The 14761-nt window shown below is 42.2% G+C and overlaps 1 protein-coding gene across 1 annotated transcript in view; it reads left to right on the top strand.

Moving 5' to 3' along the window:
• Positions 1 to 14761, top strand: part of RELN (reelin) — a 502874-nt gene that overhangs the window by 478545 nt on the left and 9568 nt on the right. The window contains 7 exon segments of the mRNA XM_021063495.1: positions 524 to 699; positions 4831 to 4904; positions 5702 to 5863; positions 6682 to 6839; positions 9376 to 9595; positions 11884 to 12081; positions 12749 to 12847. Of these exon segments, the coding sequence (XP_020919154.1) occupies positions 524 to 699; positions 4831 to 4904; positions 5702 to 5863; positions 6682 to 6839; positions 9376 to 9595; positions 11884 to 12081; positions 12749 to 12847 (1087 nt within the window).

Raw genomic sequence — 14761 nt, 5'->3', positions numbered from 1 at the left:
TACAAGAAAAGCATTTAAATCAGTGTCTCATGCATGTTTACTCCTCAACCCGTGAGCTGTTATATTTTGCGTAATATTTTGGACACCTTCAAGGTTGGCTGCTTGTTGAAATGTCAACTAAGAATTTAATAAATCACACTAGAGACAAAAATGTCTAGCTCTAATTATAATTTGAAATGTCAGTATTCCAAAATAATTTCAGTTTCTTTGGGAATGTCTGTACTGCAGAGGTATACATTATATTGGCTTGGAAGTATACCAAAAGAAATTTTGCAACGGTGAAAGTTACCCAGACTAGGAATTATGTTTTAAAAGTTAGGTAATCATTATATTAGCATTTAATAATCATTTCCAGATTTGATTTCTCATCTTAGGTTCACATATTATGCCAATTAAAAATAAGACAAAAATCAATCTAAAAGGGTAACCAAAAAGCTAGAGCATAGACATTCAAGTAGTTTAACAATAAACAAATTAATTTAAGAGAACGACATGCCCTACTGATTCCAATTTACCTTCACAGAAGGCACTTCCCATGAAGAAAACTGGAGTTTTTACCCCAATGCAGTAAGGACAGCAGGATTCTGTGGCAATCCATCCTTCCACCTCTACTGGCCAAATAAAAAGAAAGACAAGACTCACAATGTGCTTTCTTCCAGAGAACTCATTATACAGCCAGGATACATGATGCAGTTTAAAGTAAGGGGGAGTGGGCATTGCATTTTTTGCATTTCAGGGGTGGGGGGTGTAGGGAAAATGCTTATTTGAACAACTGTAAGGAAAAGATTGATTTCATTCATTAACAGAGACTTTATCTTATGAATAAAAGAAGTGATCTTTCACAAAGGCCTTTATCTTATAGGATTATTTGTGTTTTTGTTTTTGTTGTTGTTGTTGCTTTGTCTATTTTAGGGCCACAACCTTGGCATATGGAGTTCCCAGACCAGGGGTCCAATCAGAGCTGTAGCCGCCGGCCTACGCCACAGCCACAGCAACACAGGATCCTCATCTGCAACCTACACCACAGCTCACGGCAATGCCGGATCCTTAACCCACTGAGACAGGCCAGGGATCGAACCTGCGTCCTCATGGATGCTAGTTGGGTTCACTAACTCCTGAGCCACGGTGGGAACTCCTTGTAGGATTATTTGAACACAGGTAAAATCTATGAGTATATTGAGACATAGCAAGAAATGTAACTGTATTGTATCTCAGATACGTAATCTTGAATTCACTTTTCCAAACTTTGGAAGTAAAAAGCTCAAATAGGCACCGCTGCCTGTTTCTCTCTTTGTCTCTGTCCTTTCTTATCCTGCATATTGCCCTCATCCCACCCCCACCTTTTCCCTACCACTTTCTCTTTATGCTGTTTTCTACATCAAGCCACTTTGCTTCTTCTTTTTTTTTCTTTTTTTCTTTTTTTTTCTTTTTTTTTTTTCTTTTTTCAGCTGTACCTGCAGCATCTGAAAGTTCCCAGGCCAGGGTGAAATCAGAGCTGCAGATAAGGCCAATGTCACAGCAACACTGGATCTGAGCCACATCTGTGATCTACACTGCAGTTTGTGGCAACCCTGGATCTTTAATCAAACTCACATTCTCACAGAAACAAGTTGGGCTCTTAATTCGCACTTTGCTCCTTTATCTATTCTTTTTCATTATGTCTTTCCACTTTTCTTTTGTCTCTGACTTTTAAAAGCGAACCTATGCATTAACCTAACCAGAACTTCCCAAATCCCCAAAGATTCAAAAAGGACTCTCACCTCTTATAAATGCATGTTTTATTTATGTAGAAAAATGGGAGGGCATAGGAGATAGTTACTAGATAATCAGAGAAAAAGATAAAGCAGTATCAATTAATGTCTTTTTCACTACAGAACACAATAAAAAGGGCCATTGCAGAAATGCAGTTTATTACTAGATCATTTTAAAGAGAGAGATTAGTTGTTCTGATGCCCCCATTTAAAAAGACATGCTTAAAGTTCCTATTGTGGCTTAGCAGGTTAAGGACCCTGATGTTGTCTCTGAGAAGATGTGGATTCGATCCCTGGCCTCACTCAGTGGGTTAAGGATCCAGCATTGCCACAAGACCAGGTGTAGGTTGAAGATGTGGCTTGGATATGGCATTGCTGTGGTTGTGGCATATGCCTGCAACTGAAGCTCCAGTTCCACCCCTAGCGTGGGAACTTCCATATGCTGCAGGGGTGCCTGTAAAAAAAAATTTTTTAAGTGCTAGGACTTCACTGTTGGAAAAAGAAAGAGAAAAAGATGGGCCACAATGACAGTTCATAGTAAGAATCCTTATTAGCAGAAATAAAAAAATGTATTCACAACTGGGAGGAGGGGGGAATGGGGAGTTGTTTGATACGTATAGGGTTTTAGTTTTGCAAGATAAAAACTCCCTGGAGATGGGCTACAAAAAATAAATAAATAAATAAATAAAATCTTTTCCTCAGCTCTGTATTAAATGCTCCTTCAGAGACTGGACAGTGTCTCATTTTCCAACACTGACGATCCGAGCCATTTCCCCAATATAGTGAAATTCTCTTTCCCTGTGGCTTCTAGATTGTCTACTGCTTCTCCGCTTAGTAGTAGTTAGTAGATGTTACTACTTCCATCTCCTTTTTGACCCCTCTTCTTCCCTCAACCCTCTAAATAGAGCATTTCTTAATACTTCTCCTTGGCTTTCCTCTCCTTTCAAAGACATTCTCACCATTATGAATTTCATTCCTACTCTGGCTTCAAGTGTCCTAGCTTTAAAAGCAACTCCCAGATCTGTGTATCCAAACTTGACTGGCTCACCAACAGTTAACTCAGTACTTTTAATAGCCTGTTACATGTCTACACCTTTGTCTCACTGGCCCCTCACTCAGCATTCTAACAGGGAACTTCATATCTTCATGCCCCATACAGACTCCTTTTCTGACTTTCCTGTTTCTCTCAGTGGCACTGCCTGTCACCTGTTCACTGGCTTTACTGTTTAAAGTAGTCTTTGATTTTTCACTTCTCAGATCTAACCAGTTACGGCATCCTTTTAATTCTAATTCCCAGTGTTCCTGGCACCCATCCCATCTGCTCTGCACAGTTACCACCTCCATTCTGGCCCTTAATTAAATCTAAAGTCCATTGAATAAGCTTTTCACTTCTAATCTCCCCCTCCCACTCCCACCTGTCTTCAGCAGCGCAGTCCACACCTCCAGGCACATCATTCCACGCTCTTAAACCCTTAATGACTCCCCATTGCCTACCGCATTAAGAACAAACACCCTTGACTACAACTCATGGTCTGTCAAACTCAACCAGTCTTCCCAACCCTCGCCACCAATATTTCACATACTCTACGCTGAAACCAAAACAAACCAGACGCTATGCTCTAGACATGCCACAGTGCTTTCCCACCTGGGTGTCTGCTCTGCTCACGGTCCTTCCATATAAATGTCTTTCTCCTATCTCTGCCTCTCAGGCTTTTCCCATTCCTTAGGGACAGCTGTCATGCACTGTATTGTACTTGATGAATTATTTTCTTTTTTAAATTGAACTGTTTTTGACATAGAGCATTCTGTAAATTTAAGGTGTGCAACATGTTGATTCTATGCATTTATGTGTTATAATATGATGCTATGCATTTATATGTTATAATGTGATTGCCACAATAGTGATCGTTAGCACCTCTATCATGTCATGTAATTATCATTTCTTCTTGTAGTTGGAATAATTAAGACCTCCCACTTCCGAATTGTTTTCTAACCCAAGTAATCAAATTCAATCTCTCCTTCCTATGAAGCACCACAGCATTTTATTTGTTTCCTTTCTAGTTTTCATTTCCACTATTGGAATACACTTCTTATTCTATCTCTCTGAAACCAAGGTTATTTTATTCATAAAAAGATAACCTGAAATTTTTAGCATTAACTTTCCCTAGTATCAGCACTGAAAGAGGACTTGTTTAGTAGATGATTAGAACTTAAATTTGAAATACCAAATTTTTATAGCTTTTATCCATTATTGATGATTCGAACATTGAATTGCACATAATATGGAATGTTTTTATTCACATGGAAACGGAAAAAAACTAAGAATAAATATTAAGTAATTAAAAATTGCTATTTTCAATTACAAATACCCCAGGAAGGTGGGGCATCAATGGAAAATGTTTTGAACCAATGATACTTTGTTTCTTTTCCTTAATTCTCCAAGTGTTACTTTCCTTTTGACCAATTTATTGTCACCAATTTTATAATTAATATGTTATACTAGTTAAGTAAATAGAAATAACTTTTTTTAGGGCCAAACCTGCAGCATATGGATGTTCCCAGGCTAGGGGTCCAATCAGAGCTACAGCTGTCAGTCTACACCACAGGCCAGCAACACCAGATGTGAGCCACATCTATGACCTACACCACAGCTCACAGCAACGCCGGATCCTCAACCCACTGAGCAAGATCAGAGATCTAACCCAAGACCTCATGTATACTGGTTGGGTTCGTTACTGCTGAGCCATATGGCATATGGAAGTTCCCTGGCCGGGGGTCGAATCCGAGCTGCAGCTGCTGACCTACACTATAGCCACAGCAACTCGGGGTCAAGCCACATCTGCAACCTATGCTGCAGCTGCAGCAACACTGGATCCTTAGCCCACTAAGCAAGGCCAGGGATCAAACCCACATCCTCACGGACAATATGTTCAGTTCTTAACCCACTGAACCACATGGAAACTCCTCTGAATATTCCTTGATTACTTATCGGGTTCATATGAAGAGAGATGGGATTTTTAATTAATGATAGGTACTATTTAATCTTGCCTGACACATATCAATTCTTTGCTGGTTTTAGATTGTGGTGGGTTGTGAAGCCACTTCTTGCGGTGACCTTCATTCCGTAATGCTGGAGTACACTAAGGATGCAAGGTTAGTGAAATAATTTTTTTACATTTCCTTAAAACCTGAATATACAATTCAAATGGTTGTCTGTTTCTAAGGCAACTTCTTACAGGGGAGCATTCATATGTATTAAATGTGGCAGTTCATGTCTATACATGTAAAATTTTCATTTGTGTAAATTTATTTTAAAATGTTTCCTTCAATAAAAATCAATCTTATACTACACTGCAGCCAGCAGACTTTATATTTTAAAATAAGGTGCCACATTTGTCCTCAAAATAGAACTCTCTTTTACTCACATTGCTCATTTTCAACTAGCCCTAATAAAAATATAAAATCAGTGAACGATCTGAATATGCTTTAGATCAAGTCATGTCTCCTAAAGCATAGAAGCAGCATTGAATAACAGTTGGAAACAGTGCGGCTACCTTATTGGAGTGTTCATAGGCCTGCCACCCATCACCACTTTTAAAAATAAACTGTAGTGAGTTAAGGTTAGGTAGACAGAGGATTTTGCTGTTTGACTCTGGGTATATTTCTTGAAGCAATGTCAGTGGGAGGAAGCCACGAGAAGGCAGCTCTCTGCCACTCTTATTTTATTCTGTCATCTGTGACTATATGAAAGTGATTGTAAAGAATTGGGATATAACTTATATGAAATGATTTGCATTTTTTAATTATCCACAATTAAAATATGTGTAGGAAATCTGAAATTTACATTAAATTATCTTAATTTAACCGAACCCTAAAGCATTACCTCGACATTAGATAGGTCATGTGTTTCTCCGAAGAGTTGTCTAATGCAGTCTCCTTGGTGTCTTCAGGTCCGATTCCTGGCAGCTCGTTCAGACCCAGTGCCTTCCTTCCTCTTCAAACAGCATCGGCTGCTCCCCCTTCCAGTTCCATGAAGCCACCATCTACAATGCTGTCAACAGCTCCAGCTGGAAGAGGGTCACGATCCAGCTGCCTGACCATGTCTCCTCCAGGTCGGTTGCATAGGGTTAGGGTTAGGGTTAGGGTTTAAGGTTAGGGTTAGGGTTAGGGTTAGAGTTTAGGGTTAGGGTTAGGGTTAGGGTTTGTGGGATTCTCTGCCAGACTCTCCAGAGCTCATGCAGTGAGCTGAGAGCAAGTGAGAAAGTGAGGCTAGACTTCATTGCAGCCCAGTACCCTCTCCTCTTTTGTCCCCTTCCTCTTACCAGCCCATGACCTAAGTGGCAATTGCACATCCCAAGAAGAAATAGGGTCTTGTTCGTAAATGATTCATAGACCTCAAATTTTCTTTTGATTAAATTTCATGGCACAGACCAAACTCAATCAAGGGCCCTGAATCACAAATGCCCAAGCAAAGACCTGCAGTTGGCACCATATCTGCCCCAGTGTTCTGTGCTCCCAAAGGGTGTTCTGCTCATCTTGGAATCCAATGCCCTCTGGGGTGAGCCTGGCTGGTCAGGTTATGCAAAGCCACAAGATAACCATAGCGAAGTGCAGCCATCCTAGAGAAGCATCCATTTTACTCAAAGATTTGAAAATGGTACCTCACTATAAGAAAAATGGATGCAGATTTTTTATGGAATAGAATAGGAAATTCACCTAAAATTTTCAGGGGTTTTGGGGGTATGCTTCTAGAGTTTGAGGGGTGCACACGTTCACCTCTGTCCATCGGATGCTTCAGGGAAATGTTTGGGAAGCCCTTTTTTTCTTTAGAAATAGCTCCCCTTCCCAAGCCTGGAGGCTGGAGGCTGGATACAGCCATGGGAAATAACAGAACCTTCTGCATCCCTTTTGCTCTCTGTGGAACTTGCAGTGCGACACAGTTCCGCTGGATCCAGAAGGGCGAAGAAACGGAGAAGCAGAGTTGGGCGATCGACCACGTGTACATCGGCGAGGCTTGCCCCAAGCTGTGCAGTGGGCACGGATACTGCACCACCGGCGCTGTTTGCATCTGTGATGAAAGTTTCCAAGGTCTGAATCCCAGACCCTCCCTGGCACAGGAGACCGTGGGGGTCGCCTTCCTCTCAACATGGGTGCAAAGGCCACTAGGAAATGGATGGGAACTCCAGCTGAGGGATTTGAGATGGACGATACCGCAGAGATATTTGGAATGAATGATCAAGAGTAATTTTATGCTATGGTCCTTGAATTCTGAGAAATGCAGGCTTTATCTCCTCGGGATATTCTCTAGCACCTCACATTCCTCCACTTCCATATAACTCCCTGCCCCAACCCCTACCTTCATACTTGGTTTCCAATCTGGGGCTCTCTCATTCCTGGCCTGGCCGCACATCCCCAGAAACTGGGCCAGCATTCCTTCTCCCTGGGCATCTCCCAGCAGCAGTGGCCACTGCCCTCCCGAGATAAAACTGACAATTCAAGATGTTCCGTTTCCCAGATCACAATGTCTCTCTCTCACACACACACACACACACACACACACACACACACACACACACACACGCAACCTCCATGATTCAAAAAATACGTTTTTACTACTTGAATTTTTGGAGGCTGAGTGTGTATTTGGAACAGAGGGTCTGCTCAGCTCCTGCTACTCACCAGCAGGTTGCTCTGTCAGCCTGTTGGAAGACCTGCAGCCGTGCTTGCCCTCGATGCAGTGTTTCTCACAGGTTTCAGCCTCTATGTTACAAAGTTCACTTTATCTAATTCCCATTATATCCTCAGAGCCTAAGTCTTGACATATAGCAATGCACAATAAAACTTTTTTCTAATGGCCACACCTACAGCACATGAAAGTTCCCAGGTCCAGGGACTGGATCTGAGCCACAGCTACGACTATGCTTCAGCTACAGCAATGCCGGATCCTTAAACCCATTGCACTGGACCAGGAATCAAACCTGTGCTTCTGCAGCAACCCCAGCCACTGTAGTCAGATTCCTAATGCAGTTGGCCACAGCAGGAACTCTACAGTCAATCTTTTTTGAGTGAATCCTTACACTGCCTTGTGCTTTACTGTATACACAGTATCCACCAATTCATTCAACAGAATTCACTCATTCATTTAGTCCTTATGATGTTCCCCATACATTAGCCGTGGTTAATATCTCATCATTCCCACTTCACAGGCAACGAAACTGAAACTCAGGGAGGTTAAGTGACTTGCCTAAGGTCACACAGCTAGTACCTGTCAGAAAGAAGACCTGAACTCAGCCTATTCTTTCCAGTCAGCCTTGCTGTCTCTTTAAGCTGAGAGATTGCTCCTAAGAGGACCAGAGTTAGACAGCTTCTCTAAGTATACAATGCAAGAACCCATAGATTTGAATTCTGGAGGAGAATCCATTTAGATGTCTTGGAGGAGGCTATTGCCTCGCCTCCAAATGAAATGAGTATGATAAATGCAGACCACTGCACGTCTCTGATGTGAGAAATTACTCAGCGGCCGTCTTTTTCCCCTGGTCTCATTACAACTGCGACCAGCTGGGTCTGTCCATGTATTAGCTGGAGAATTTGAACTTTAGGTAAATGAACAAATCAGATGTCTCACAGGAGTCCTAGGTGTCTGGGATTTGCCCTCTTCCTTGATCCAACAGAACTGTGACCTTTCCTTTTTTTTTTTTTTCCTGGTTTTAAACCACTGTAGACATTGAGAAAAGTGTGGTATTCCAGTCAAGGAGAAGTACAAAGACATACACATTTGCTAAAGAAGTGCCTTCCTTAAATGCCAGTATTTCAGCCCTGTGGTCTCTGAGAGACATGTCCAGTTTATTCATTTATTTATCCCAGCTTCATTATCCAGTATCTTGTATGTGTGCAGGATTGTGCTTGGTGCTAGAATCCAGCAATGAATAAAATACAGGCATTGCTCTCAAGAATCATGAAACAGGAGTTCCTGCTGTGGGGCGCTGGGGGTTGGTGGCGTCTCTGTGCTGGGACACAGACTCGATCCCGAGCCTGGTACAGTGGGTTAAAGATCTGGCATGGCCACAGCTGTGGTGTAGGTGTCACAAGCATGACTCGAATCTGATCCCTAGCCCAGGAGCTCCATATATTGCGGGGTGGCCACAAAAAAAAAAAAAAAAAAAAAAAAAAAAAAAAAGAATCATCAAATATAAGAGCTAGAAAGAGAACAAGAACACAACTTATTTTCTGCTGCAAAATCAGGCACAGAAAAAAGAAAGCAGGTTGCTTCTCAGGCCGGAGTGAGAGCTCCCTCCTGAGACCCATCACTGGTAAACACGCAGGCCCAGGCAGATGCTGTGGTTTTTTAACAGTGGGCTTATACAAGCAATAAGTACTTTAGCACCTCCAGGTTTTAGTAAATATTTACTCAAAGATAATGGAAGTTTTTCAACAACACCAGCCAATAACTGCTAAAATAAAAGAGAAATATTTCTTTCTGGGTGTCTGTATCTGCTTGTCATTTTGTCATTCTTATAGTAAATCTGAACTTGATTGGATTAAATCTGAAATTGAATGTTTGTCCTTAATTTCTGCTGATCCCGCTTGTTCCAGCTAACTTTTTCCACTGTTTCTTTCCCTCTAGGCGACGATTGCTCTGTTTTCAGTCATGACCTTCCCAGTTATATTAAAGATAATTTTGAGTCTGCAAGAGTCACCGAGGCAAACTGGGAGACTATTCAAGGGGGAGTGATAGGAAGCGGCTGTGGGCAGCTGGCACCCTATGCCCACGGAGACTCACTCTATTTTAATGGCTGTCAGATCAGACAAGCTGCCACCAAACCTCTGGATCTCACTCGAGCAAGGTAACAAAATCTGTGTTGTAGTTCTGACACAGAATCCGTCACAAGCGCGTCACTGTCTTTGGTCTGTTAGACATGATTGTGAACTTCATGGCCCAGGTGTTACTAGGCACTAGAAGCCTAACTAACATCTGAATTTGGCATGCAAAAGCATTATGTTTGCACAACTCAGAATTATGCTTGGGTTGAGTTTATTGTAGAGTTACCTTGTATCTCTTCACAAACACTGGCTGAGTGGTGGTGACATAGGCATAAGCTTAGAGAAATGGCCAAATATTTTAAAAAAGAAAAAAAAAAGGATAGGAGTTCCTGTTGTGGCTCAGACAGTCAGGAACCCAACATGGTATCCTTGAGGATGTGGGTTTGATCCCTGGCCTCACTCAGTGGGTTAAGGATCCAGAATTGCCATTGGCTGCAGTGTACACTGCAGATGCAGCATGAATCTGGCGTGGCTGTGGTGTAGGCTGGTAGCTGCAGCTCCAGTTCAAACCCAAGCCCAGGCACTTCCATGTGCCTCAGGTGTAGCCCTAAAAAAAGAAAAAAAAAAAGAAAAAAAAAAAGGGTAAGTGTATCACATTAACACAGTGTATAACTTGAGCTTATATAATGTTATATGTCAACTTCATCTCCATAAAGTTGAAAAAAATAAATAATTGGTTATGGAAAAATCTATATGGATACTTTAATGTTGACCACATGCAAGCATATAACTATAAGTGTGCATGTGAAGTAGATGGGTAGCAATGCAAACATATACCTATACTTGGCATATGTCGGTGTAAATTGAAATGAAGACTCGATGGCCAGCGGGATGGGATCTTTAAAAATTCCCATGCTCTAGCAGCTGCTTGCTAGTGCAAAAAAGAGAGGACAGAGAAAAAGAGACTTGGGAGGGTTGGACTTCCTGTCCCACCTACCCTTCCAGCTCTGCCACCTCAGACAGAGAAAACATGGCCTTTTGCCTATAACTCAGAAAAAGGTTCCAGGGCTTTTTGAAGGTTGCAAAGTAGTAGGCTACTCACTGAATGCTGAAAAGTGTATGAATATATTTTAAAGGTAAATGTTTGGTTCATAGGAAAGTAGTTGTTTCCCTGAAGCTTAATTGAGTAATGGATTTTCAGAGGCAGAAAGGCACGTGGGGGGGGGGGACCCTTCAATATGATAAACAATAAAAATATAATAAAACTAATTCCTATATAGTAACCACAGTAACCCCATAACTAGCCATAGATTTGTTGTGTCTACCCATTCCCCAACTTCTTTTCCTATCAAAAAGTTATACTTAATCTAGAGACAACCCAATGTTTTCCCTGACCCCATAGAAAGCTACAACTTAGCTGCTTGGTTAACAGTTGCACGCCACGTCACCCAAGTAACTTTGCTTTAAATTAATTAACACATTTACAGGGTTTAAGTCTGGCTCTTTTTCTGACCACCTTTTAATCATTCTATTAATCACTAGGAATCTTTCAAAGATAGAGTTTCTGTTTTTAAAAACTGCATCTTCTCAGGGAAAGGATGCATGTGAAAGGCAGAAGGACACTCCAACACAAGAGCAGACATGGTCCAGAGCCTGCATGTCTAATTCAGTTTTCCCTCTGCTCTGATCTCCAGACATCCTTTCCTAAAATAGAAGTGATGATTTTATCCTTGTCCAGACTCTTCAGCTTGAAGCTATTTGTAAAAAAAAAAAGCGTGCCACATAATATCCTGGCTTTATTCATCATGCTCTCCATGCCCTCAGCTGCCTGTTGGGCCCCCAACACCTTGCAAAGAACAGAAGGTGTTTCAGGCAAAATGCTCTAACAAGGTTTCTAACATCAGAGGAAGAAGAAAGTTCTTTGAAAGTCAAAATTGTCTTCTCTGTGTAGAATACCAGCCTTCCGAGCTTACTTTTCATATGTATGATGTAAAAGATAAGATAAATAAATGTTGTGATTACTGTGACTTAGTTGTAAGACTGACTGGATGCTTCTGTTTTTACTGCATTATGAACTTGAAAATTATGGAGTTTAGGAACAAGAAAGATTTTTTAAAATAGAGGGAGTTCTCTGGTGGCCCAGCAGGTTAAGGCTCCCGTGTTTTCACTGCTGTGGCGCAGGTTCGGTCCCTGGCTCAGGAACTTCCACATACTGCAGGTGTGCAAAAAAGAAAAACAAAAAAAGAGAGAAAACCTGAAATAAATGTCGCAACTCTCATTAAAAAAAAAAAAAAAAAAGAGAGAGAGAGAGTGTTAACTCCTTGAGCACCTCTGGCTTCTGTGTCAAGGTGATTTCCCCTGTGTTTTGCAGCAAAATCATGTTTGTTTTGCAAATCGGAAGCACAGCGCAGACAGACAGCTGCAACAGCGACCTGAGCGGCCCCCACGCAGTGGACAAGGCCGTGCTGCTGCAATACAGCGTCAACAATGGCATCACCTGGCACGTCATCGCGCAGCACCAGCCCAAGGACTTCACACAGGCTCAGAGGGTGTCCTACAACGTTCCCCTGTAAGTGGCCTGGGAGGGAAGGCGTGGTGTCACCTATGATCCTAAAGAAATCGCCGTTTGGTGAAGCTACTGACCCAGCAGCACAGAGCTAGGTGGTGGCAGAACCAAGGCCAACTCAGATCCCCAGCGTGGTGTTACCATTCTCTGTTAGGACAACAGGCAAAAACTTGGAACCTGGAATAGGGATAAGAGGGAAGAGAGAACAACAACTAAATGCAAAAGTGCTTTGGGCATATTGCCCTCCAAGGAGCCCATATATCTAGTCCTTTAGAAAATAGCATTTTTAATCTTCGGCTGGGCATGCTGGTTGGAGAATTCGCTGAGGATAGGCAGCTGTGTCAGTTTTCCCTGGTGCAGCACCCCAGTGTCCAGCACGGTCCCCGGTCCCCATCACGTTTGTCAAGTTTGTTGACTGAAGATGTGACTCTTCCAGGTATTAGGGAAGCAAGGGGAAGAGGGGAGGGAGCTGTAAAAGGATTGCAAATCCTTGAGTAGCCCCCCTCAAATGTGATGCTGCTTAGAATGCTGTGACCTCTGCAAATCTGAATCCCATACTCAAAGTTTTTAAACTTTAAATCAACCTATTATCATTGAAGTCTGGAAGTCATATACCAGAAAGTGCTGTTTTCCAGTGCTTAACCTCTCTGTCTTTCTCTCTGTGACCCAGGGAGGCACGGATGAAAGGAGTTTTGTTGCGCTGGTGGCAGCCACGCCACAATGGAACAGGTCATGATCAATGGGCTTTGGACCATGTGGAAGTTGTCCTGTGAGTATCTGATACGTAGCATCTCATGTCCATTTCAGAAAGGTTTGCAGTTCCTTTGATATGGCATGCTCCTTTATTCAGTAAGAATGGTTCCTGATGAGAAACCCCCACAGGGCCACTTTGGTTTACACCCTTCTGCAACTGCAAACTGTAGCACTCGTCAACAGTGAAATCACAGAGCCCCAAATATAATTTAATGTACCTGAGAAAACTTCAGTAAGCAAAGATTTAGTTAAGGATTTGACACTAGTAATTAAATTGGACCAAACGGAAGTCTCCAGGTAAATGAGAAACAATGCCTTGACCAAGTCTGGGGTGTCATGTAAAATAGAATGACATCCTTGAAAAGAGAAGGGATCTGTACTGGTTGATCTACAGAGTATCACTAGCTCGTGTGCCCGATTACAAACACATGTCCTAGCCACAGATACCCGGGGTGTTCTTCCAATTAATGACCTGGTTGAAACAAGAACAAAGAGTTTGTGGTTTCAGGTTCCTCGTGACCAATCCCAATATCTAATGAGTCAAGGGTGTTCCCCTATGCTTTCTCCCATAGAATAAGGTCGTCAGCACTCTCACCTAGCTGGGTTTGACTGTTCCACAGAGAGATGACTTGCTTTTTCTCTAACAATCTAGTTCCTGTAGAACTGGAATGCTTATGTCTCGACGGGTTCGGACTGATGGCTCCAAGTGGTTGGCAAGGAGAGGCGAATCTTCTCGGTAGATAGGTTCAAATGTTCATTCTGTTTACCCAGTCAAAAATGATATCAGTCCTTTGGCTGATTTCAGTCATTTTGAAAGCAAATTTAAATGATTCATTGGTGGGAAACCTACCAGATTTGTTTTCTTTCAATCATAGCCATGAGCTGAATTTTTCAGTCTTGAGTTAGCCCTCGTCTTAGTTTTCACCGAGGCACCTGCTTGCATGGCATCCATATCAACTCCCAAATCCAAGAGCAACCCGGTCCCTACACAAGCTCCCACTGTGCGCTCTGCTGCTTTGGACAACTTGCTGGGCTCTGCCTCCATAAGACAAAGTTGAAGTTTAAAGTAACCGTCCAGACTCACTGGAATCTGTATTATGAGGCTGATGATTTACTTCGATATTGGCTTCCTCAGACTGCATTATTCCAGGAGGATAACCTGGGCTCTAAAATGATTTGCTGTATGGTCAGGTCAGGGAGAGAGAGATCCAGATGAATGAAAGACCAACCTCAGAGCCATTCTTCCCTGGCTACTTTCCCTTCAGAGCAGCGCTTCTCCATCTGACTGAACTCCTCATCACTTAGCCGTTTCGTCCCAATGACCGTGCCCGTCCCTGTGAATCATTTGATTTACACTGACCCACAGTGAGACCCAAGTGTCCGTCTTCTTAAAAAGCACCTAGGTTCATTCTAATAAACTGGTTGAAAATCAAATTTAGAGTCACAAACCACTTTTTATCTTTGAAATCTCTTGCCAAGACAGTCTTCATTAACGGGGCTTCCTGTGCCTGACAAAGCATTTACCAACTTTTCTGGAAACTTCAAAACTTGACAGTCCTCAGTAGAAGGCAGGATGCTAATATTGACCTGAAGTAGATACAATGATTCTTAACATGTCATATGTTTGAATAGGTATTTCTTCTCCCTGCCACCCAGTCAAGCAACTGCAGTTATCTGTTTCGGCTTTGAGGCATATCATTGCCGCAGTTTCCTCCCGTGCACTAAAATTAAAGAGTAGGTGGGGTCAGAAGTGCAAATATACTCCCTGGTATAAAATAACCCCTTCACAACCTGCTGCCTCATAGGCTTTCACCACACGGCTCCCAAGGGAACCTTCTGGCATACCTGGTATTGATATTAATTTTTATAAGCAGTTACCAGCATCGTGATATTATTATAAGAATCAAGGTCAGATTATACAAGATATCAG

This window comes from Sus scrofa, chromosome 9 (assembly GCF_000003025.6).
Source record: "Sus scrofa isolate TJ Tabasco breed Duroc chromosome 9, Sscrofa11.1, whole genome shotgun sequence".
In the NCBI taxonomy this organism is placed as follows: Eukaryota; Metazoa; Chordata; class Mammalia; order Artiodactyla; family Suidae; genus Sus; species Sus scrofa.
The sequence above is the reverse complement of the archived record's forward strand: the minus strand, read 5'-3'. Positions and strand labels throughout refer to the sequence as shown.